This window comes from Felis catus, chromosome B3 (genome assembly GCF_018350175.1).
Source record: "Felis catus isolate Fca126 chromosome B3, F.catus_Fca126_mat1.0, whole genome shotgun sequence".
In the NCBI taxonomy this organism is placed as follows: domain Eukaryota; kingdom Metazoa; phylum Chordata; class Mammalia; order Carnivora; family Felidae; genus Felis; species Felis catus.
Genome location: NC_058373.1, coordinates 138,708,566 through 138,730,986, shown reverse-complemented (window position 1 = coordinate 138,730,986; position 22,421 = coordinate 138,708,566). Strand labels below are relative to the sequence as shown.

The 22,421-nt window shown below is 46.6% G+C and overlaps 1 protein-coding gene and 1 long non-coding RNA gene across 8 annotated transcripts in view; one reads left to right on the top strand and one right to left on the bottom strand.

The window, feature by feature from the left end:
• The window catches only part of ATG2B (autophagy related 2B), an 80,731-nt gene extending 59,590 nt beyond the window's left edge, over positions 1-21,141 (top strand). For 4 of the 7 annotated variants that reach the window (XM_019833608.3, XM_019833609.3, XM_045060486.1 and 1 more), the window contains 8 exons: positions 336-414; positions 873-1,080; positions 4,026-4,095; positions 4,465-4,547; positions 5,104-5,225; positions 5,478-5,632; positions 6,508-6,657; positions 10,119-11,417. In XM_019833608.3, coding sequence (XP_019689167.3) covers positions 336-414; positions 873-1,080; positions 4,026-4,095; positions 4,465-4,547; positions 5,104-5,225; positions 5,478-5,632; positions 6,508-6,657; positions 10,119-10,349 — 1,098 coding nt within the window. In that variant the 3' untranslated portion in view covers positions 10,350-11,417. Of the gene's footprint in view, positions 1-335; positions 415-872; positions 1,081-4,025; positions 4,096-4,464; positions 4,548-5,090; positions 5,226-5,477; positions 5,633-6,507; positions 6,658-10,118; positions 11,418-14,553; positions 14,850-20,850 lie in introns of those variants that run through there. The other 3 variants (XM_045060485.1, XM_019833610.3, XM_019833611.3) reach the window with 3 other exon arrangements.
• On the bottom strand, positions 16,950-18,451 carry LOC123386199. Its single transcript, XR_006599972.1, has 2 exons — positions 17,548-18,451; positions 16,950-17,346 (listed from the first exon to the last, which is right to left on the bottom strand). It is a non-coding gene; the product is annotated as an uncharacterized LOC123386199 (long non-coding RNA).
• Positions 21,142-22,421: the final 1,280 nt, after the last annotated feature.

The window sequence follows — 22,421 nt, the reverse complement described above, 5'->3', positions numbered from 1 at the left end:
TTTGATTCAGAAATAGCTATGTAATTTTTAACCCCTCTGTGTCTTAATTTTCACATTTGATTTTCTCAGGGTTGGGAGAATTAACAGAATGTGTGTGTGTGTGTGTGTGTGTGTGTGTGTGTGTGTGTGTGTGAGAGAGAGAGAGAGAGAGAGAGAGAGAGAGAAAGAGAGAGAAAAAGAGAGAGAGAGGGAGAAAAAGGAGCAACGCCTGACACAGTAAAAATTGTAGATGAATAAGAAGTCAAATATGGGACTGTAAGACACTTTGCTTTTTAGTTTTAGAATCCATCTGCCTTTCCCTTCCCTTTGGTTATAATTGCATCTTTTCATTTTAGGACGCTTTGTTCTTCCTGAAGGATTTCTTCACGAGTCTTTCGACAGAAGTAGAGCTTCTCATGGCTCCAGATCCAGAAGGTATTAAATATGTGTAGTTTGAAAATGTCTATAACAAGTGCTTGGATTGATTTGTTCTGAGGCCTATTTGAGAGTGTATTTGCAGTCTTCGTTCCGATTTATATAAGTGTGTTTTGTGTGTGTTTTTCATATTTCGCGAATGTAGTATATGTGAAAGTGACATCTTAAAAGGCGGAAGTCCGTTTTCTCTGTGTTTATTAAGTGAAATTGTGTTTATTATTTATTATTTATTATTTATTTATTATTTATAATTTATATATAATATATATATAAATATATAATATATATAATAATTTATTTAATAATTATTTATTATTTATTATTTATTATTTATTATTATTATTAAGTAATTGTGTTTATTAAGTGAAACATAGCAACGCAAGTTACAGCTACCTGGCTTTTAAGCGGGTGCTCTGAAGAAGCACAGCGGGTCTTCAGTGTGCACGTTACCTTTGCAGTTAAGAAGTCTCCTGGAGCTGACGTCACCTGCAGTTTGCCGAGGCATTTAAGCACCTCAAAGGAGCCAAATCTCGTTCTTTCTTTCCCTGGGCCGAAGCAGCCTTCCCAGAACACCAGTGTCAGCTCCGTGGAAGTGGGTAACAGGGAGGAACAGAAGGACTTCTCAGCTGAAGAAGCAGCAGTTAGTGATCAGCCTGTGTTTTTTAGGTAAATCACTTAATTTGGATAACAAGTAAAGCTATTTCAGACTTTTGAAGGTTTATTATTATTATTTAATGTTTATTTTGAGAGAGGGTGCGAAAGCCGGGCTGGTGGGGGTGCGGCAGAAAGAGAGGGAGGGAGAGAGAATCTCAAGCAAACTCTGTGTTGTCAGCGCGGAGCCCGATATGGGGCTCAAACCCACGAACCGTGAGATCATGACCTGAGCCAAAATCAAGAGTCGTACGCTCAACCGACTGAGCGCCCCGCCCGCCTCCCCCCGTGCCCCCCCCTCCCCCATGTCTCCCCCCCCACCGCCGCCAGGTGCCCCTGCAGGTTGTTCTCGAATGTGTTCGTGTACCACTCCCTAATCGTGAGATTACGCCAGCTTTTCTGTGCCTGCCAGACCGTCGACTGGTGTGTTTATTTACAGGCGGGCCTCGCGCATCCCGCACCCCTTGATTACACACAGCAGGCCTGGCTCAGGAGCCCTTCCTCCTGATCTTTTCTGGAGCAGGAGTGTCCTTTTCCTCTTAGCTGCCGCTTCCCCCTCCTCGGCCCTCTTCCCAGCCCCTGTGATGGCACATTTGCACTTCCTCAAACATGGTGTCCTTTACACACCTTGGCTTCCTGCGCTTCCTCCTCCCACGTGAGAACTTTCTGCGGTTTTCCGTCTGCCCTTCCCCAGCACCGTCCTGTCTCTCCTGACCCTTCGCTCCCCAGCTCAGTCGGCACTGTCAGGAAAGTCCGGTCCCCTGCGCAGCCGCCGTCTGCTGGAGTTACTGCCCCACGGCCCAGCCAGCCGCTCGCACGTCGCAGTTTGTCCTTGGCTTCCTGACCCGTTCGTTCTCCCCGTCTTCCTTCTTTCCCAGCCCTTGATGGTGGGCGTGGAGCCTTGGCTCTTTGAAAGGAGCGAGGATGATGACCAGGCCACCTGCGTTGTGAGGGACTGTCAGCTACTCCCCTCGTTTTCTGTACTCCTGCTGACATCGATGGTCCCCAAGTTCTGTCTTTCCACGTGGACTTCAGGTTACACTTTGGCTATGGCTCAAAGCAGGCAGTGTAACTATTTTAAAGTGCTTTCATGTTTTACATATCTTCTGTACTCTAGGAACTAGGGAAAAAAATAACCGAATATGAGAATTGAAAAGATCCTGGGAGAGATGATCTCTGGTGGTTCCAGACCTTTCACCATGAAAGAAGGATCTCTTTTATTTCGTTTCTACCAAGAAATTGTGTACCCGAAGTAATCATTTGAATACCGGTTTGTTTTTTTGTGAACACTGGATAACCGGTCCAAAAGAAATTGAATTGTTAACAGTTCTGGCCTAAAAGCAAAGAGGTTGGATGCTTTTTATTTAGTCAGCTTGTGTCGCCTTACTTACTTAAGCAGATGTTTATTTTTATCATTAGACTATTTAAAATTGCTTACAGACTTCTGTGTATACACTCAAAAGCTCCTAGAGGGCCTAGGACCCTGGGGTGGTAGTTAGTGGTATAACCCAGATTTCTCCCTTCATAGACGAGGAAGTTAATGCCCAGAGAAGTGAGTTGACTTGCTCAAGACCACACAGTTAGTGGCCAAGTCAAGACCAGAACACAGGTCTTCATCCCAAATCCAGTGCGTTTTCTAAGTGGTGGCCTAATAGCTCCCCCTCCCCCAACCATTCCATAATACTTACTGAGCTCTTGCTCTGTGTATGCCAGCTCTGGTCCTAGGCACAGTGAACAAAGTAGAGAAAAATCCCTATACAGTTGACATTACGAGTAAATAAAATAGATGATTTGTCATATTCTGTGCCATGGGGAAAAAGGTGCGGACGGAGGAGGCAGGCGTCAAGGGGCTGTTGCCGAGAAAACCAAATGGAGAAACCACATGGAGATGTGTATTTGGAAGACGGGGGATGACCTGGGGTCCCAGGCTCCTTGTAGTGACTGGTGGAAATACCGCACTTCCATTTGACTGTGGGTTAAACTGGGCTTTTGTGGAATGGCTTAGGATATAAAGGCAGACATTAACTCTGTAGAAAAATTGTGTTTCAAGTCCATTGTGCAGTCTAGTTTGGGGAAGTCTGCTTCTTCTCTTTGAGGTATACCATCGGTATATAATTAGGACTTCATTGTCACAGAACTCCCAGTGTCTGTATGTTGATACCCTGTTTATCAGCATTAATTTCAAGAATGCTCACTAAAATCCACCAGCGTAGGTGGCATTTTAAAGATTTAGTGACTTGGGGTGCTTGGGTGGCTCGGTTGGTTGAGCGTCCCGACTCTTCATTTCGGCTCACGTCATGATCTCACGGTCGTGGGATCGAGCACCCTGTCGGGCTCTACGGCGAGTGTGGAGCCTGCTTGACGTTCTCTCTCTGCCCCTTCCCCCTGCTCCGCTCTGTCTAAAATAAAAAGTAAAAAATAAAAAAAATAAAAATTTACTGACGAAGATGTTTAGGTTCAGAGTTTAAGTTCATTGCCCACGATCGCATCACATATAACTGGTAAAACTGGAATTCGTGGCTGGGTTTTCTGGCACTTTCTGCTTCACCGTGGAGCTTAAATCCCTTACTCTTCTCTTTTTTTACTTCTTGGTAATGATTGTATCATTTGGTTTAATCTTGAAGGTTGCTTTTATCAGTTTGTTCCCTGTATAAATGGAGAATATCTGCCAGAATGAATTTTTCTAAAGTAAACATTATTTAGTAAACTAGGAAAAGATTTTTGTGAGGAAAATTTAAGTAAATCTAATGTAGAATATGATAAACATCAGTTAAGTTGTTATATTACCTTAAGAAAAGGTAGAGCTGAAAGACATTCCCCTTTGTTTAGGCTTTGAGATGCTTATATCCACATTATTTTGTGGCTTCGTTTTTTATTCTCCAATTGAATAAATTTAACTTCTATCTAATTTCAGCTGTTAGTACTTTCGAATATAAATAACTCCCTTTCTCTGTCTTTAGAGAATTTAGATTCACATCAGAAGTTCCTATTCGACTTGATTATCACGGCAAACACGTGTCAATGGATCAGGTTTGGAAACTTTGTATAAATATACTCTACAAAATTATCTCCTTTGTTTTTTTGTTTTCTAATTATCTCTTTGTTTTTCTTTGTTAGGAGTTAATTTTTAAACCTTTCCTGTCATAGTTTATGTGTGTTTGAAATGATGTGCAAGATTTTAAAATTCTGTTTTTAAAGTAAACGTCATTTAAGAACCCATGAGTACAGTTGTTAGAAGTTGTGTCATATGTCCTATTAAGTGTGTATTTTTTTTGTTGTAAATATTTTAAGTGTTCTAGCTTTATTCGTGAATGAATGTTACTTTGCTTTTCCCAAATAACAACTATTTTAAATGTGAGGTCTCTCAATCTACACATTAATCTGTTTTAAATCCTAAAGGGCACGCTAGCAGGGATCCTGATCGGTCTGGCCCAGTTAAACTGCTCGGAACTGAAGCTGAAGCGCCTTTTCTACCGTCACGGGTAGGTTGATTTAGTACATGAGACTTTACGGTATGGTTACTACAGTTAGTTTACAACAAATTGAATGTTGAGTTTTCTTAAACAAATAATTTAATTACTTTACACTATTGTCTGCAGAGAGCTCGTTTTTAGAGGACGCGTCCCAATTAGGGACTACTTTTTATTCTGAGAGAGTACTAGGAGTTTGGACAGAGGAGGATTTTTCAAAAACAGCTATGGTTATTTTTAAATAATTTCCCAAAGTTGTAAATCAGTTTATTTAGCAAAAAGACTGGACATTCATAGCGTGATGGTTCTTAGTAGCTGGGAGCCCTGTAGCAATTTATAGACATTGAATTAATCTGATGCCAGAATAAAATTAATCCCTGGATGCTCAAGAAATTAGAGCAGTGGAAGAACACACTTCTACTGGTTACCTAAGCCTCATAGAAATTACTGATGTTAAACCAGATTATATGTGTGTACATACATCCGTGTGTAATATATTCAGACTGAATATCTACAATATCTGAACCTGCAAATCTCTTTTCTGTATACTAATAGTCATTTGCTCTAGCTTGCTAGGTGTTGACAAATTGTTTTCGTATGCCATCACCGAATGGCTCACGGACATTAAGAAGAACCAGCTACCGGGGATCTTGGGAGGCGTTGGGCCTATGCACTCTCTAGTACAATTAGGTGAGTTTTCTTTTTTAATCAAAAGATGATTTCTTTTGGCTGCTCTGTGATTCTTAACCCTTTTGGAGTTCGTGGATGCCTCTGAGAGTCTTTGTGCGGACCATCTTTCTAGAAAATTCACATGCGTGGTCATGCACACCTGTAAGAACACTTGGCCTCCCATTTCAGGTTAAAAACCCCAGGGTGAGAGTGATAGCAGGGACCCGGGCTCCATCGCTCCTCCTGACTTCCCTGTACTGACTGTCGTTCTAGTGCAAGGCCTGAAGGACCTGGTGTGGTTACCCATTGAGCAGTACCGGAAGGACGGGCGCATCGTCAGAGGGTTTCAGAGAGGCGCCGCCTCCTTTGGCACTTCCACAGCGATGGCTGCTCTAGAACTCACAAACAGAATGGTTCAAACCATACAGGTATCTCCCCACAGCCTGCCTTCCTCTGTACAGAGAGGAGGACTTATTATAAAATGGTTGGGGTTTTTTTTGTTTGCTTTTAAAAGGATATTGTGAAACTATACAAAATGCTGGAGTAGGTATTTTATTTATGATGAGTTAATTTTTTATTTTTTTATTGCTTAGCTTTCCAGTGTTAAATAATTAGTAGAATAAAGAAGTGGAACGCCATGTCAAATTTGTTTGCCTGTTTCAGTTAAATTATGACCTTTAAGGTAGTCGAGGATTTATTTTGCCTCATTTATATGAAAAGATCATAGCTAAACGTAAAGAAATCATTGCAGATCAAATAGCAGATGTATTAAGGTTTGTTGCATTAAGTATTGAGCTCTAGTTGACCTTGTCTAGTTGTTCACAGACAGGGCATTCTTGACTAGCCTGGTAACATGGAGAGTGTTCTCCGAGGACAGAGGAGCCACTGAAAAAGTCTGATCAATCCAGATATTAATTTTTTTAACGTTTATTTTTGAGAGACAGAGAGAGAGAGAGACAGCAAGAGCAGGGGAGGGGCAGAGACAGAGGGAGACACGGACTCTGAAGCAGGCTCCAGGCTCTGAGCTGTCAGCGCAGAGCCTGGCGCAGGACTTGAACCCACAAGCCGTGAGATCATGACTGAGCTGAAGTTGGACGCTTAACCGACTGAGCCACCCAGGCGTCCCCTAGGAATTAATTCTTAATGTGCCCTTTGATGTTCTTGTTTTTTTTGTAAAGAACTCAGCCCCTGCAGAAGTGCCTGTGTTAGAGCCTGTGGGTCCCTGTGTTCTTTTGGCCCAGTACATCATTGGGGCGTGTGCAGACTTTTCCTCTGATTCATTCTTTCTGATAAAATGATCCAGGCAGCAGCAGAGACTGCTTACGACATGGTGTCTCCTGGGACCCTTTCTATCGAGCCCAAGAAGATCAAGAGGTTTCCTCATCACCGCCTAGCCCACCAGCCAGTGGACCTGCGGGAAGGTGTGGCCAAGGCCTACAGTGTTGTGAAAGAGGTGAGTGGTATCTGAGAGGATGAGGCGGAAGCAGCTGGCGTGCTTTCCTGGCTTTTGTCTCACGAGCGTTCCATGGTTGGGATTTGTTCCTGAGAATCCCCGAGAGCGGACTTCGAACTGCTCCCAGTAGCGAGTGCAGATATCTGCATGAGGTCGGAGACTGGGGCCCTGTCGTGATGGGCTCACGAGAGGGGTCATGATCCAGAGGAAAGACCGATTCTCCTTACGTGCAGAAGCCGGCTGGGTCACGGAGACCAGCGCGTGCCCTCCCCAGCCGGCTGTGACACGGGAGTCACGCCGCGCTGTAGTTGCTCAGCTTTGTTGAGAAGTGCAGCTTTTACAGCTTTTCAAGTGAGCCGCTCACTCTCGTCCCGATCCCGTGCCTCCACTGTCCTGAAGGCGGTACGTGGGTTTTTGTACACGTTTTTACAGTTTTATCATGTATGTATTCCTCAGCAACACGTACTGTTGTTTATATTTTGAAAGTCGCCATAAATGGCATCACTGTGTATGTATCGCTATGTAACGGCTGCCTTTCAAGATCAATCCATGTTGGTATGTGTACATTTAACTTAAACTGTCTTACAGCATTTTACTGTATGACCGTATTTTCCTGTTGGTAGACAGTTGCCATTTTTTCCCCTAAAACACTGCTTTAGGAATGTTCATGTAAACGTCCCTTTATTTGTGCAAGAGGTTATGTGTAGCTGTTCGAATCCTGACCCTTATTAAGTATTTGCCAAATTGCAGTTTAGTTGCGCCAGTGAATCCCGGTTCTTTATGGGCCTTGTTGGGGACATTCTTTTTAATATGACATGAAGTTTGAGGTTGTTGTACTCATGATGCATATATTAGGATTTCATTAAAGATCTTTTTTTCCCATCATATTCGGACAGGCACATGTGCCTAGGACAGTCTTTTCCCTGACAAAGTAGCCTCTGTGGTCCCGGACAGTCGGATGACCACTGAGGTAGGGCCCCCAGGACATGTATTAGTGGGATAAATAAGACCACTTGCCTTTCTTTTTTTTCTTTTTTTTTTTTTTTTAATTTATTTATTTAAAAAAATTTTTTTTTCAACATTTATTTATTTTTGGGACAGAGAGAGACAGAGCATGAATGGGGGAGGGGCAGAGAGAGAGGGAGACACAGAATCGGAAACAGGCTCCAGGCTCTGAGCCATCAGCCCAGAGCCCGACGCGGGGCTCAAACTCGTGGACCGCGAGATCGTGACCTGGCTGAAGTCGGACGCTTAACCGACTGCGCCACCCAGGCACCCCCACTTGCCTTTCTTAAGAGGAGATTCATTTGGGAGAATAGAGAGAATTATTGGTCAGACCTGTTCCTGTAGATATCAGGATGGACTAGTTATCTAACATGTAGTCATGTTAGAAATCAGGTTTGCAAAAATGATTCTGGGATTCAAGGCCTGGTGGGGGCCGTTGAAAGCCAGATGTAATGGCACTTGGATATGGGGCACTTTACAGTTTACACAAAGCTTGACCAACTTAATCTGTATTCATTAAAAAAAAATATTTATGTGCTTACTTTGTCCCAGCTGTATAGCGACCATCAAAGGTAGGTGGTGTTCCTTGCTCAGCCCTGAGGACCGGCTCTGTGGGAACAGTTCCCCAGTGGAACAGGGCAGGTCAGAGTGGGTCAGGATTGGAACCTGGGTGTTCGCTCTGCCTTGTCCTCTTCTTTCTCTCAAACTGTCAGGATGAGACTGGGGGAGGGAGGGTGTGAACAGTGAGCACCCTGTAGACGGATCTCAATTCTGTGTTAAAAACTTTTTAAATAGAGGCACCTACATGGGGATAAACATGTCTTTTCCCTTTTAGATGTTAGTAACTCAAAGATTGAGAGAGAACACCCCGCGTATTTCACAGAAAGGCTGCTCCTCTAGATCTGGGCTCTGCGCACCATAGCCTGTAGGGCAGATCTGGCCCCGGGCTGTTTTTGTGTGGACCTTCTAGCTCAGGGTTATTTTTACAATTTTGAAGGATCGTAAAAAGAAGACAAAAAGAAAAAGCATATACGGTAGAGACTGTGTGGCCCACAAACATTTGCCTTCTGGCCCTTTCCAGAGGAAGTCGGCTGACCCCGGCTTACATAACTCCCCCTCTCGGGAGGCATGTAGCTGTGATGATGGTGGCGGTGGTGGTGGTGACCCGGAACACGCTTAGTGAATACGCGGTTCCTGCCGTGCCGGTGTCGTTAGGTGCGTCGTGTCATTTAATCTCGACAGTCCCCACACCGTGGAAATTCCCCATTGGAAGGACTTGGTGAAGGCAGCGCCTAAGTGCCGAAGCTGAGATGGAATTTACTTCTGTTGTCTCCACACTTGCTGGTGGGGCTTGCTGGGTGACGTCAGCTAGTACCGGAGGGGGAGCCGAGGGAGGAGGGGGGAGGTGGTGGGGCGAATGGATAAACCGAGCCTTTTCTCTCTTGTATGTACTAGATGGTTGTAAAAAATGGCACTTAGGTGGTTGGGTTTTTGTTTTTGTTTTTTCTTCTTCTGTACTTTCCCTGCTCCGGTGTTCCGTGCTTTTGCCTGCTGTGCCGGGTGGGAGGGATACTCTTGCTCGCCTGTCAGAGTGATGGCAGGATTCTGGGTTAGGACAGCTTCCTTGATTTCCCCGGAGAGCCCGCAGTTCCTTGCGCTGTGCCCCTCCTGAAACGGCCACACCGGAACAGGGACTCGTGTCCCCTGCGGGGAGGGGTCCGGAGTTAGACAAGTGCTGGATTCAAAAGTCGTGCCTGAATTTTACCAGCTCGGTTTGATCAACACCTTTACATATTCAGCTTTAAAGGTTAACAGTCATTATTTTAATGTTTCACAGTTAGAAGAGGAAAACATGCTACAGAAACTTTGTTTTTAATTATTAAACATGTTCCTGCTTTATGTTCTCAGATTTTTTTCTGTTTAATCCAGTAAGATGTTGTATTTCGCCTTTTCTCTTAAGTGCATGTTCCATGGTTATCTTTTCTAGTAAATAGATGATAACTTAAAACAAATTAAGTAATTTTCTGGAGTTTCGCAGAATTAGGTTTTCTTGTTACGGTTGGATCGGAAGAACTATCACCATATTTCTTTTGAGATTATGTTATTCCGGAAGCTTTGTTTGCTAAGTTTGATTTAACTAGAGTGACTAATAGTGCCAGGAGAGCTCCTCTTGGCTCATTAAAGATTTCTTTAAGCTTCCCCATGTGAAATTCTAGTTTAGCTGTGTTTTTTACACACACGTGTCACGACAATATACTAAGTCATAATAATTGCCTTTTATTTTCCCTTATAATTAGAATTTTGTCATTAATATAATTATCCTGGGTTATCTCAAAAGCACAGTGGGTATTTTTTTTGGTCTAGTTGCAAGCATACGGTTGATGAACTCTGCTAACGCTGTGTACTGCAGGGAAATTTAGAGATTTTTCTGGCCTTCTCTCCTCTCTCCCTTTCAGGGACTTACAGACACGGCTCAGACTATTTACGAAACTGCAGCTCGGGAACACGAGAGCAGAGGGGTCACCGGCGCCGTGGGCGAGGTCCTGCGCCAGATTCCTCCCGCGGTGGTGAAGCCTCTGATCGTTGCCACAGAAGCAACATCAAATGTGTTAGGTGGCATGAGAAACCAAATTAGACCAGATGTTCGGCAGGACGAGTCCCAGAAATGGCGCCACGGGGAAGACTGACTTTTCAGACGTGACTCTTCGTGAAGACAGCGCGGGGGGGAACGAGGAGCATAGTGTCCCGTCGGCAGCTTCAGAGGGAACTCATTTAATTTTGTTGTGCTCATCTCAGGAACAAAAGCGTTTCTCAGTTAAATAATTTAATATCAAAAAAACACGCAACCAAAAACTTGTGACGTTTCAGGGCTCGTTTGGTACTTGCCTGTAGAAATGTTTGGCGGCTGGTGTCAGAAGTCCTAAGCGTTGGCTGCTGAGTGAGTGAAACGCTTGCTTTTATCGAAACGGCTACAGTTCTCCTTGCTGGAGACGAGAGAGCGTTGGAAGCCGCCTGTTACAGTGGAGCGTTCGGAAACGTGTCGCTTTGAAAGGACCATTTATGTTGCCCCGAGGAGCTGATTTTTCTCAAGGTTGAAAAAGAACCACAGCTTCGAAACTTTCATTGAGAACGAGAGACCGAGGCTCCAGGGAAAAAGCAAAGCAAATAGGATCTTAATATAAATATCACTGAGGAATAACTAACCTAGTCGGTTGGAGTTAGTGTCCGTGCACTTGAGAACACGATTTCCATTTCCTCAGAAAACCTTTCTGTGGGAGTTTGAGAACGTGAATGTCGCAGACGTGTTCTGTTTTGTTGCACTTTATCCTCTGTGTGTGTGCGTGTGCGTGTGCGTGTGCGTTTAGGTTAATACAAGTCGAGATACATTCGTTATGTAATTTACAGATTTTCACAAAATATAAAGAGGAGTAAACTGAGTGTTTTTGGCGAAGGAAGCTAATAACTCAAACATAATAACTTCCATTTATTTGAAGTGTAAATGAAAATGTGCACTCTATAATGAACTGGGGCCCATATGATTGTTTGTATGTTCAGTTTTCAGCAGGGATAGTGCAGGCTTGTGAGGACTGTGTGGAGAGGGAGATTGGAACTGATTTTTACTCTTGTGAAATTAACCAAAAATCCTCCAAATATGCCCTAGTCAGCTATTTCGAAGTACCGTTTTTACTTGGTTAACGATGTACGTTTTGATAACCTGTCAGGAATGAATAAAGTATTTTTATTTAAAGGTAAAATTGTTTTATGCTTCCATGAATATTTTGCTTGTCTTAGAGCATATTTATAGATGCAGTACTAGGATCCATCCCAAGATACCTGGGGCACTTTCTCAAAACTGATTTTGGTTCATAGCAAGGAAATCCTTACCTAGGAGTGAGAGGGAAGTTGTCCGCGAGAACTCCATTTTTGACTTTCAGTTGATCTGGCAGAAAGCAAGTGGGGGACTTTGTTTGTCCAGTGTTTACAGCTGCATGATGGGACTTCTCATTTCCCAGAGCGGGGAGACTCACGTCTTTGATGTGAGTTTGGATTTCAGAACTGCTTCTCAGCAGTTCTCAGTTGTTTCTCAGTTGAAAAATGATGTGGAATTGATTTCATTCTCTAGGGCAACGTAGATCAAAAATCTGGTGGGCCTTTAACATTGATGAAAGTTGTGTTAAACAGTGTTTAATTTTTATTCTGTTTTCCTTTGTACTGTTGAAAAAACTCAGAGAAGCGCCTGTTTAAGTGTCACGGAACTTTCTTTTACTTTGTGCCTGTAAAATGCAGTCTGTGTGAAATGGGATCCCGAGGAAACACTAGCCACACCCGTTCATCACCACGAAGCCTCAGCCTGCTTTGGGGGCACGTTCCGACCACCCTGCTCACCGACCCCACCGTGTTCCAGGTTCCTTAAAACAGAGCATACTGTGTATGTTATCTGTGATGATGAATCAAACAAACTGGATTAAACTTAAAATATAAAAGAGCTTTACATTTTCCGTAGTTACACCGATTATTTAAGTTCAGTTAGATACAGCATAGGGAGAAATAATCATCCTCGTCTTTGTCCTCTGAGTTGTAAATAGACTGGTTTTTCGACACGTTCGGTTTATAAATCCTGTTTTGACCTACATCTCCATAACGTCTCCACGGCCCGTGTCCTGTGCTCCTGCACCTGCTGTCCGCAGCGTCTGTTGGGGAACCAGAAACCTGCCTCAGAAGGGTCCAGTTGCGAGGTTCTGTTCGTTGCCTCTTTAATCCACACGGTCTTTACTGGAGATGTTTATGTAGGTCATATCTGAACCCTTCTGCATAATTAAGTATCTTCTATTTTTTCTCTTAAAAAAAAGTCTCTTCCAGCTTTTATGTCGCAATGACGCAGTAAGAAGATCGTTGGGCAGGGCCCTTGGGCTGCCAGGTCCGCACTCACTAGGCAGGTGACGTGGCCAAGACATTTGATTTCTCTTCAGTCTCAGCGTCTGCCTGTAAAGTAAGGGGGTTTTGGGTGACAGAGCCCAACAGAGATTTTTGGCTGATGAGGGCGTGTGCGCGCGTGTGTGTGAATGGCGGTGTGGGATGTGGCGCTCGGTAGAGGGCCCCAGTCCTGCGACACCTCGCGCTGATGGCGCCGAAGGAGAGCGCCCACGGCAGCCGTGGGCTCCCCTAGATCTGGGATCTCTCCGAGTGCTGCATTTGAGTGGCTGCGGTGGCCGCGTGGTTGACTTTTGAGGTGCGGTTCTGAACGGAGCGGACTGCGTCCGTCTGCTTGGTGCTGCCTGGCGGCCGAACGGGCATCTCCCCAAGGAGTCCAGCGAGCAAGCTTGACCGAAATCCGTCAGCGAGTCTTAGAATAGACAGTGTTACAGAGACGTGTGAGGACCACTCGATTAAGACCGCGAAGTCCATGGAGGTACCTTCTCTTGAACGGGGACTGACTTGCACTCCCAGTTGCCCTCTCTGTCCCCAGATTGCTGTTATTTACAAGTAGGACATCCACTTTAAGATTTGCCTTTTAGGATAGACCTAGTGTTTCTTCTAGAGCAGTAAACGTCCATTTTAGCCACGTTTGAGTCCAATTTGGATTCCCGCTTATGCGCACGTATTTAACATCGATGTTTTTATAACACAAAACTCGCTTTAAGAAATCTTTCCAAGCAGCCGTGTGCCTAAAATGGCAAAAAATACTAAACACCAGTGTTTCCTGCCTCCTGCTGTGTGTGTCACTTTTCCAGTAAAGTCCTGTTTACTTTGTAATCGTCCCCTTTTGAAAGCTGCGTTCTGTAGGCTTGGGGCCTCTGTTCAGTTTCTAAGCCGTCTAGACGACTCTGTCTCTCCCGTGCGGGGACCGCGTGTCCCGGCGTGTTTGGTTCGGGTTCTGTGCGCTGTGCGTACTCTCACCAGAGCGCGGAGACAGCGGGCAGTGCCGGAGTCCGGCAGTTTGCAATGAGAACACTTGCGCTAACTGGCTTCAGGGTTGGCAGCTGTGGAGAGCTTCGGGCCTCGACTTGAATCACTGGCCTTTGTTTCCGTTTTCTTACACCTGCATTGGGCGTCTTCCCTCAGAATCGTGGGGAGGAAGCGTGGCAGGGCTGGTGTTCCGTGGTGAGCAGTTACTCTGTTTCCCCTCCCATCCTCTTAACCTGCTTAGGACCTTAGGGACCAGGTCGAGAAAGTTCTTTAAGCTCGAAAGGAAGGGACTGTCAAAAACTCGTGACCCTCTTTGTATCTGCAGGTGGATGAGACAAGCCAGCTGATACCAAGTAGAATAAATCAAATACGAATTTGTGAGTCTCAGGTGTAACGAGGAAGGTTACGTATATAGTGTAGAGTTAATGTAGGGGAAAAAAATCTTTTGTCGAGCAAGCCCATTTCTGCTAGTCTTTTCATATAACAATAGCTGAGTGCTTTGATGCCAGTGTAAGTCCCTATTGTCGGGGTCAGCCAGGCACACCGCTCCCCTCAGTAGACTTCATAAACACAGCTGTCATCAGCCCGCTTACACGGGGAGTATTTTCCTTTCATTGTAGTCTGCACACCAGAGGTAGAAAAGGTGTTCTAACACCCACGATGGGCTGCTTTTGGGATGAGAAATTTGAGTGCCAACGATTCCCATTTCCAGATGTCAGCAGTTTTCAAAAACATTGGTGTTAGAGATCTTTGCCTCCTGGGCCAACCATGGGCACCTTGGTTTCGAGTGCCCCCTGCTGACGGTCAGGAGGTGGCAGGCGTGACGCTGGCTGGCTCCGTGACCTCTCTCCAGGGCAGTGCGTTGTTGACGTAGCAGCCCCCCCTTTAAGAAATGTGTTTATCTTGCTGTTCGACACGTATTTTGTATATATGAAATGGCAGCTTCTAGTTTCTAGTTGGATTCGTCTTCTCTCGTTTCTATAGAACTCGCCGATCACCCAGGACCGGTTGCTTTTTGATGGTGGAATTTGGAAGGGGCGCCAAGTTCGGCTCTTCTGTGAATCCATCCCGACTTCAGAGATTGAATTTAATCTCACCACAATGTTGTGTACTCGTTGCTAAGTTTCCTAGTTTCCCCTAAGGTAATTTTGGATGTGAGTACTTTAAGAATACCGATGCTGTATGAGTATTTTTGTGGAAATGTAACTTTTTGTCAGTGTGACTGTTGAAAATATTATGAAGAGAACTCTCGAAGAAAATTAAAATATTTACTCTTTGGAGTTTGCTTTAAACACTATTGTCTTTCGCCAAGAACTGTTCCCAAAACCTGTATAAAATACGTTTGGGGGTGGGGTGTAGGTCTGTGTCAGATCCTGTTTACGAGAAACAGTGTTCCTATGATCTGGGTCCTCGCGATAGCAAATCGTGTATCCACCTGCTCTCAGATATGTAGGGCATGTAATTTTAAAATGTGCCACTCCTGCCTGCTTTAGGGCATGAATCACTCTATTATCCCTACAATGTGGACTTGTGGCGAACATACCTTGCTGTTTTGGTCTTAGGGACCTAGTTAAATACTTGATAACTCTGTTCTATTTGGAGGAATATTTTTAGCTTTATAAAAGATATTTTAAAGAAACACTTTGATATGTTTATTTTTGAGACACACACACACACACACACACACACACAGCACAAGCCAGGGAGGGGCAGAGAGAGAGCGAGACAGAATCTGAAGCAGGCTCCAGGCTCCGAGCTGTCAGCACAGAGCCCGATGTGGGGCTCGAACTCATGAACCTCGAGACCATGACCTGAGCCGAAGTCGGACGCTTAACTGACTAAGCCACCCAGATGTCCTGTTAAACGCTTTTTAAAGGCAACGCTTTAAAAGAGGTTTTGATGTGACAGATGTCACTACATCACCATCCACTTTGAGCTGCCAGGGGAAAGTCCCATCATGCTCCACACAGGGCTCTTGTGAAGGAAGGCCAGCAGCCTCTGTGAGATGCTTTCTGTGACCCGGGGCTCGTGGCGCCTGGGCGCTCTGTCACCCTCAGGGCCCCTCGGAGAGGCGCTTGTTACAGTCCCTGGTTTCCAGAGGAGGAAGCAGGTTCAGAGAAGTCCAGACCACCTTTCCCAAGGTCACACGGCTTGACTCCCAGACCCCATGCCCATCCTAAGACATCACTGGAGGGGAACTTGCACAGTCGTCTGAGTTAGTGAAAACTCGTCACTCGTGAGGAAACTAAGAAAGGAATTTTGCTAGAAGATGGAGGTCCGCGACCCTTTGAGGACTTGAGCCCAAGGCAAGAACAACTTGCTTCTCCTTCTCTCCCCCGCACCTCCAGCTTCTCTCCCCTCGCCTGGCTCAGCACCGGCCGCGCTAGTCATTCGGTTCTGCCGCATCCCTGGCTGCAGGGGTTGGAGCCACTTGGAGATTTTTTTTTTTTTTTTTTTTTTTTTTTTAATGCTGAAGCTCAGGTTCCACTCTGCACCAGTTAAATAAAAATCTGCGAGGGCGCCTGGGTGGCGCAGTCGGTTAAGCGTCCGACTTCAGCCAGGTCACGATCTCGCGGTCCGTGAGTTCGAGCCCCGCGTCGGGCTCTGGGCTGATGGCTCAGAGCCTGGAGCCTGTTTCCGATTCTGTGTCTCCCTCTCTCTCTGCCCCTCCCCCGTTCATGCTCTGTCTCTCTCTGTCCCAAAAATAAATAAACGTTGAAAAAAAAAAATCTGCGAATGGGGCTAAGTCAGGGTCTCTCCACCTTAGCAATCTTGACATTTGGGGCTGGATAATCCATCGTTGAGGGGGCTTCTTGGGCATTTTAGGGTGTTTGGCAATATCCTTGGCCTGACCCAGTAGATGCCAGTAGCACCGCTCCCCAGTTGCGAAAGCCAAAGACGTCTGCAGGTATGGCCAAGTGTCCCCTGGGCGGCAGAACCCGCCTGGGACAGACCGCGGGGAGGTCATGTACAGCCTGGAGTGAGAACAGGGCCTAAGAGCCTTCCCGCATTCCTTTCTAGAATGCTCTGCCTGCTTCCTCCTGATCACAGCTTAAAGGTTACCATTTTCAGACCGGGCCAGCCACCCTACCTACTTCATTCTCCGTCCCCGCACACCCTCCTTAAAACATAACAGACGTTTGTGGTCCTTCTCACGAACCCACACGGACTTGTTTCACTCATTGACACCCTCCGTGGGGGCAGGGCACACATACACCTGGTGCCTGGCACAGGCCTTGCCCAGAACCAAGGCATCAGGGCCTAGTGAATGGATGAGCGAGCAAACGAACGAATGAACCTTAGGGGTCATATAACCCTCTGGTCACTGTGCCGTTGAGAACGAAGCCGAGGGGCAAAGTTAGGCGCCCAAGATCACACGATTTAGTACTTGAAGTCCTTTATTCGATGCAATTTTACTCTTTTCCTGATTTAGCAGTATTTAAGAAGTAATACAAATATATATGCAAAATAGATGAAAATGCGATTTCTGTTCGGTATTCACTATGTGCCGACTGTGTTCAACACTCAACCATGGGGCGTCCACACTCCGCGTCAGCCGGGGGTCCTGGCAGGAGGCAGATGGCCACTCAGGGCACCCAGGAGGCTGTAAGGAAGGGACTGACTCAGCAGAGGTGGGCAGGGGCTGGGGAGACCCACAGGGACCTTGGTGTCCCTTTCACTTTCAGCTCTGGGTCTGTCCTGGGCCTCAGCCAGGAGGCGGTGGTGATTTCTCGCTTTTTGAGCAACACTGAGGCAACATGAAGCCTCACTGCGGGCCTGGAGGGAAGAGGGAGAGAGAGGTTCTCAGAGCCTGCCTCCGAAGGAGAGGGGGTGCCCGACAGCAGCGGTGGCCTCGCACAGCCAAGTAGTCAGAGGGGCCAGAGGGACAAATCACCCCCCCCCCCACCTCCCATCTGCTGCCGGAGCCCCTGGGTGGGGGGCAACTGTGAGCCACCGGGCTTTCCAGCATCCTCTCACCTGTATCCGTGCTCTGCAGGTGACAAAACCGATGCTTAGGAGAAGTGACCCACCCACAGCCACACCGTCTGCTAGTCCGGGAACACTGGTCACTAATGACAGATGAAACCCCCCCAAATCCCAACCACTTTTCATTCACATCAAGTCCAGCAGGTGCTCCCGATGTCTGCCAGCTCTCCTCTAGGATACTGGAGGACCCCCGGCTCCCCCCATCTTGTGGCTCTGCCTCCCCTTCCCCGCCCCCCCAAGGCGGGGATTGAGGAGGCCAGCCTCGAAGCTGGGGACGTTTGCCCGCAGGCTATTGGTCCGAATCCTGTCACGTGACCACCCCCAGCACGAAGCCAACCCGGCAGTGTGGCCTTGCTGTGAGCCTAGGAGGGAAGAAGGAAGTCGGGGTCTGGGGGCTGGGGCGCTGGCCACACCGCTGCAAGAATGTGGCTGCAGACCCATGTTGTTAGCGCCTACCGATTATAAGCAGTTAGTTGCATTAACTTTTATAAGTTATAAGCAGTTAGTTGCATTCCAACGTTAATTTGCCGCCACCGGAATTGGATTTTTGTTTTCCTCCCTGGCTTGTTTATATTCCTGAAAGCGGTTCCACGTGGTGCGGATTGAATTCAGCAGAAAGATGTGCCGAGTAATGAGGCAGAATGGCGTCATGTAACGGTCCTCCAGAGTCGTCCGCATCACTGGAGGATCTTTTAAAACTTTTAAAAGAAACTCAGGCCACATCCAAGACCAATAAAATCACAACACCTGGGGCTTTTTTTTTTTTTTTCACGCTTCCCGGGTGACTTGTGTGCAAATTTGGGAGCCACTGGTATAGTGGCTAAGAATGTAGATTTTATTTTTTAAGTTTATTTATTTTGAGAGAGAGAGAACGTGCGGGGAAGGGGCAGAGACAGAGAGGGTGGGGCGGAACTGACAATCTGAAGCAGGCTCCGTGCGGACGGCAAAGAGCCCCACGCCGGGCTCGAACCCACAAACCGTGAGATCGTAACCTGAGCCAAAATCAAGAGTCGGACACTTAACTGACTGAGCCACCCAGGCTCCTCAAGAATCTAGATTTTAGAGAGTCAGGCTGCCTAGGGCCGAACCCAGGCTTCAGTACTTGTTAGCTGTGTGGCCTTGGGGAAGTTGCTTGACCTCTCTGGGCTTCAGTTTCCTCCTGTACAGCGATAATAATATGGTTATCATGAGGATTGTGTGAGGTAATAGGCGCAGAGTGCTTAGAATAGTGTCTCACACACTGTGTAAGTATCATGTGAGCATTAGATGTTTCCTGAATGCCTCCTATGTGCAATGTCCCAGGCTAGAGATGAAAGATGTCCCCTTGCTCTTGGGGAGCTCAGAACCCAGTGGGAAGACATCGATCAGACACAATCATTCCAGCCATCTGTCCCTTATCAAATGGAAATCAATGTTTTGCTCTTGAGAAATCAATAGATCACAAAGCCAAAGAAAGGAGCAGACGCTACCCAGAGAGGTTTTAGAATTGGAATACCCGCTTCTGAAGACACCACTCGGGTCTCTTTCCCCACAGCCGTTCAGAGACCTGGCTTCCCCAGGCATTAAACACAGATCAGATCTGGGGAAGCCTCGGGATCGCTGCGGGGAGCCGGCTCCCTTTTTAGCCTCGTGTTCAGGATTGCCTGGTTACGGGGGAGTTTGACTTGAGGGGTGCATCCTGGGTGGCATTTGGAAATAAAAGTCAAGGAGGGTGCTGGAGTCAAAGTCTTTCGGGTTTGGGGACAGCCGAGAAAAATGAAACCTCTCACGTCCTTAGAGGAAGAATTCCTAGGCTCTCAGCAGAGGGCAAAATATGCTTTTAAATTTAGATTCCACTGAGGTATAAAGGGAAACATGACCGCTTGGTGCAAGGTACTAGCCTTTTTTGTTTTGTTTTTTTAATGCTTATAGAGAGTGAGCATGAGCTGGGGAGGGGCAGAGAGAGTGGGAGACACAGAATCTGAGGCTGACTCCAGGCTCCAAGCTGTCAGCACAGAGCCTGACAAGGGGCTTGAACTCACAAACCGTGAGATCGTGACCCGAGCCGAAGTTGGACGGACGCTTAACCGACTGAGCCAGCCGGGTGCCCTGCAAGGTTCTGGTTCTGCCTCCAAAACCCTAATGGGAGCATTTGTCAGCCCAGATGTGGCCCAATTAATTTTAGAGGGCTGGAGACCTCAAGGCCATTACTCCAGAATGCCTTTAACATTTGGGACAAGTTAGGTGCCATCCCCCTCTCCACTCCACTCTATTTTCATTTCAGTATCAGTGGCAACAACTCCACAGTGAGAAATCTCCCTTCATTTATGAGGGACGCTCCTGGAGCCCCATAAACACCCCTCTTTTCCATTTCAGTATGAACCAAAGTTTTACTTTCTAAAATTTTCCCCTTCAGCACATACTATTTTCTTCAAAGCCCTTTTTATTGTTTTCTTTAAGTTTATTGATTTGAGAGAGGAGAGAGCACGAGCAGGGGAGGCGCAAAGAGAGGTGGAGGCAGAGAACCCCAAGCAGCCCCCTCGATGTCAGCGCAGAGCCCGAGGTGGGGCTGGAACTCACAAACCGTGAGGCCGTGACCTGAGCTGAAACCACGACTCGGTCGCTTAACCGACTGAGTCATCCAGGGGTCCCTTCAAAACCCTTCTTAATAATCTTCATACGGGCTTTCACTTTGAAAGCCATTTTCTTAGCCTTTATGTCTTACTTGCTGAATCGGGGTTTTAGCCACTCTCCATCCCAAAGACTGACCTTGAGTAAGTTATTTAACTTTGCTGCGTCTCAGATTCTCCGTGACTTATCTGTTCAACACCTCAGACGAGGGGGAACAACCGAGTCAATGATATACCCATTTAAAATTTGGGTGTCTGTTTGCCAATTGCTGTCTGATTGAAGTGGTACCTACTAACATATACCCGCTAGCAAGGTTAATCATTAAAACATCTTTTTCTTCCAAAGACGTCTTTAAACAACCGCGTTCCAGAGAAATCATTGCCTGTTCCCATTTCTATATTCTGTTACGCTTTGGAACTGATCTGTTGTAAGTAACCCTTTAAAACAAGGGCTGTGAGGGGCGCCTGGGTGGCTCAGTCGGTTGAGCATCTGACTTCAGCTCAGGTCATGTTCTGTCCATTCATGAGGTTGAGCCCCGTGTCGGGCTCTGTGCTGACAGCTCAGAGCCCGGAGCCTGCTGCGGATTCTGTGTCTCCCTCTCTCTCTGCCCCTCTCCTGCTCGCTCTCTCTCTCTCTCTCTCTTAAAAATAAGTAAACATTAAAAAAAAAAAATTTTTTTTTAAGGGCTTTGGAAATCTGTGCAGGATCCCTTGTGGGGAAAGAGCAAGCCTCCCCCTCGGCCAGCAGGGGGCGCCCGCTCCCTTCCCGAGTGGAACTTCGGTTCAGCAACTACCGAGTTCGGAGCCAGCCCGCATCGGCCGAGCATCTGAGCCTGCGCGGAGTCCGACCCCTTCGCCCCGTGGGAAGGTTTGGGAAAAATCCTAACTATCCCAATCGTTTCGCCAGGCTTGTCCCGTGGCAGGCGTCCTCTTGGTGGAGGGCACTGCTTAAATTAAACACGAAAATGGCTTTTTATTTCACAATTTCTCCCTGGAAATACTCCCCTCGGTGGTAGAACACACCAGGGCCAACTCTCAATGCCTGGGGCTTGGTGTGGTTGTCACAACAGGCTGATTAGGGAATATTTAGGGCATGAAATAATGGAAATGCGTTTTATATTCAGATAAAGATCTTTGGTTGTTTTTCCCGCAGGGGTATCTAAGGGTGAGTCTGAAACAGAAGCCTGTTTAAGGTTCATTTCTTTGCTGGAAATGCAGCCCCCTAGCCCGGTCACCCCGCCCCTCGGGGCTGGGAGGCGGGATGCGCCGGCCCTGGCGCATGAGTAATCAAGATAATAATTTAGTGCAATGCTTTTAAAAAGCACAAATGAATGCACCAACATCCGTGATCAACAAAACATCGACATTTTAGTTTTAGTTTTTAAATAGGTAATGCCTTTATATTTTTAAGTAAGCTCTGTGCTCAACGTGGGGCTTGAACTCAAGATCAGGAATGGCGTCCTCCACCAACGGAGCCAGCCAGGCACCTCAAAACATTAGCCTTTTAAAAAGCAGGCTCCATGCTGTTGGCGTGGCTGGAACTCACAACTCTGAGATCGACACCTGAGCTGAGTCAAGAGTCTTGACATTTAAACAGACCGAGCCATCCAGGTGACCCCCGAAACATCATCATTGAGTTTTAATTTTATTCTACTTTATTTTTAAACATGTTTGTTTATTTTGAGAGAGAGAGTGTGTGTGAGCAGGGGAGGGGCAAAGAGAGAGAGAGGGAGAGAGAGGATCCCAAGCAGACTCTGTGCTCAGTGCAGAGCCCCTCAAGAGGCTCGATCCCATGACCCCGGGACCACGACCTGAGCTGAAATCAAGAGTCGGACGCTCAACCGACCGAGCCACCCCCCAAATATCAGCACTTTAAATAAAGATCACGTTCCGCATCTCTAAGCTCTTCTCCATCACCTAACCCTTGGCCAAGTCCTGTCGGATCCTGTCTTTACTTACAGGGTTGATCCTTCACACATTATAATTGAATCTCATTCTTCGCTTCCTTTGTTTCCCCTTTTCCGGCCTCAGACCTTCCCCCCACCCCAAGGTTGGCTCTAGGCTGATGGAGAGAAAATGACTTTGGGAGAAGCCACAGGGCTTGACTGGAGGAATTTACTGTTGAGCACCAGGGAATGATGCCCAGATCTGTGGCGCGCTGCTATAAACCCGTGTCACTATTTGGGCTGGAGGAGAGACAGCTGTAATGATACCAGCAAATATTTACTGTGTGTGCAATGCATGCCGGAGGTGGTT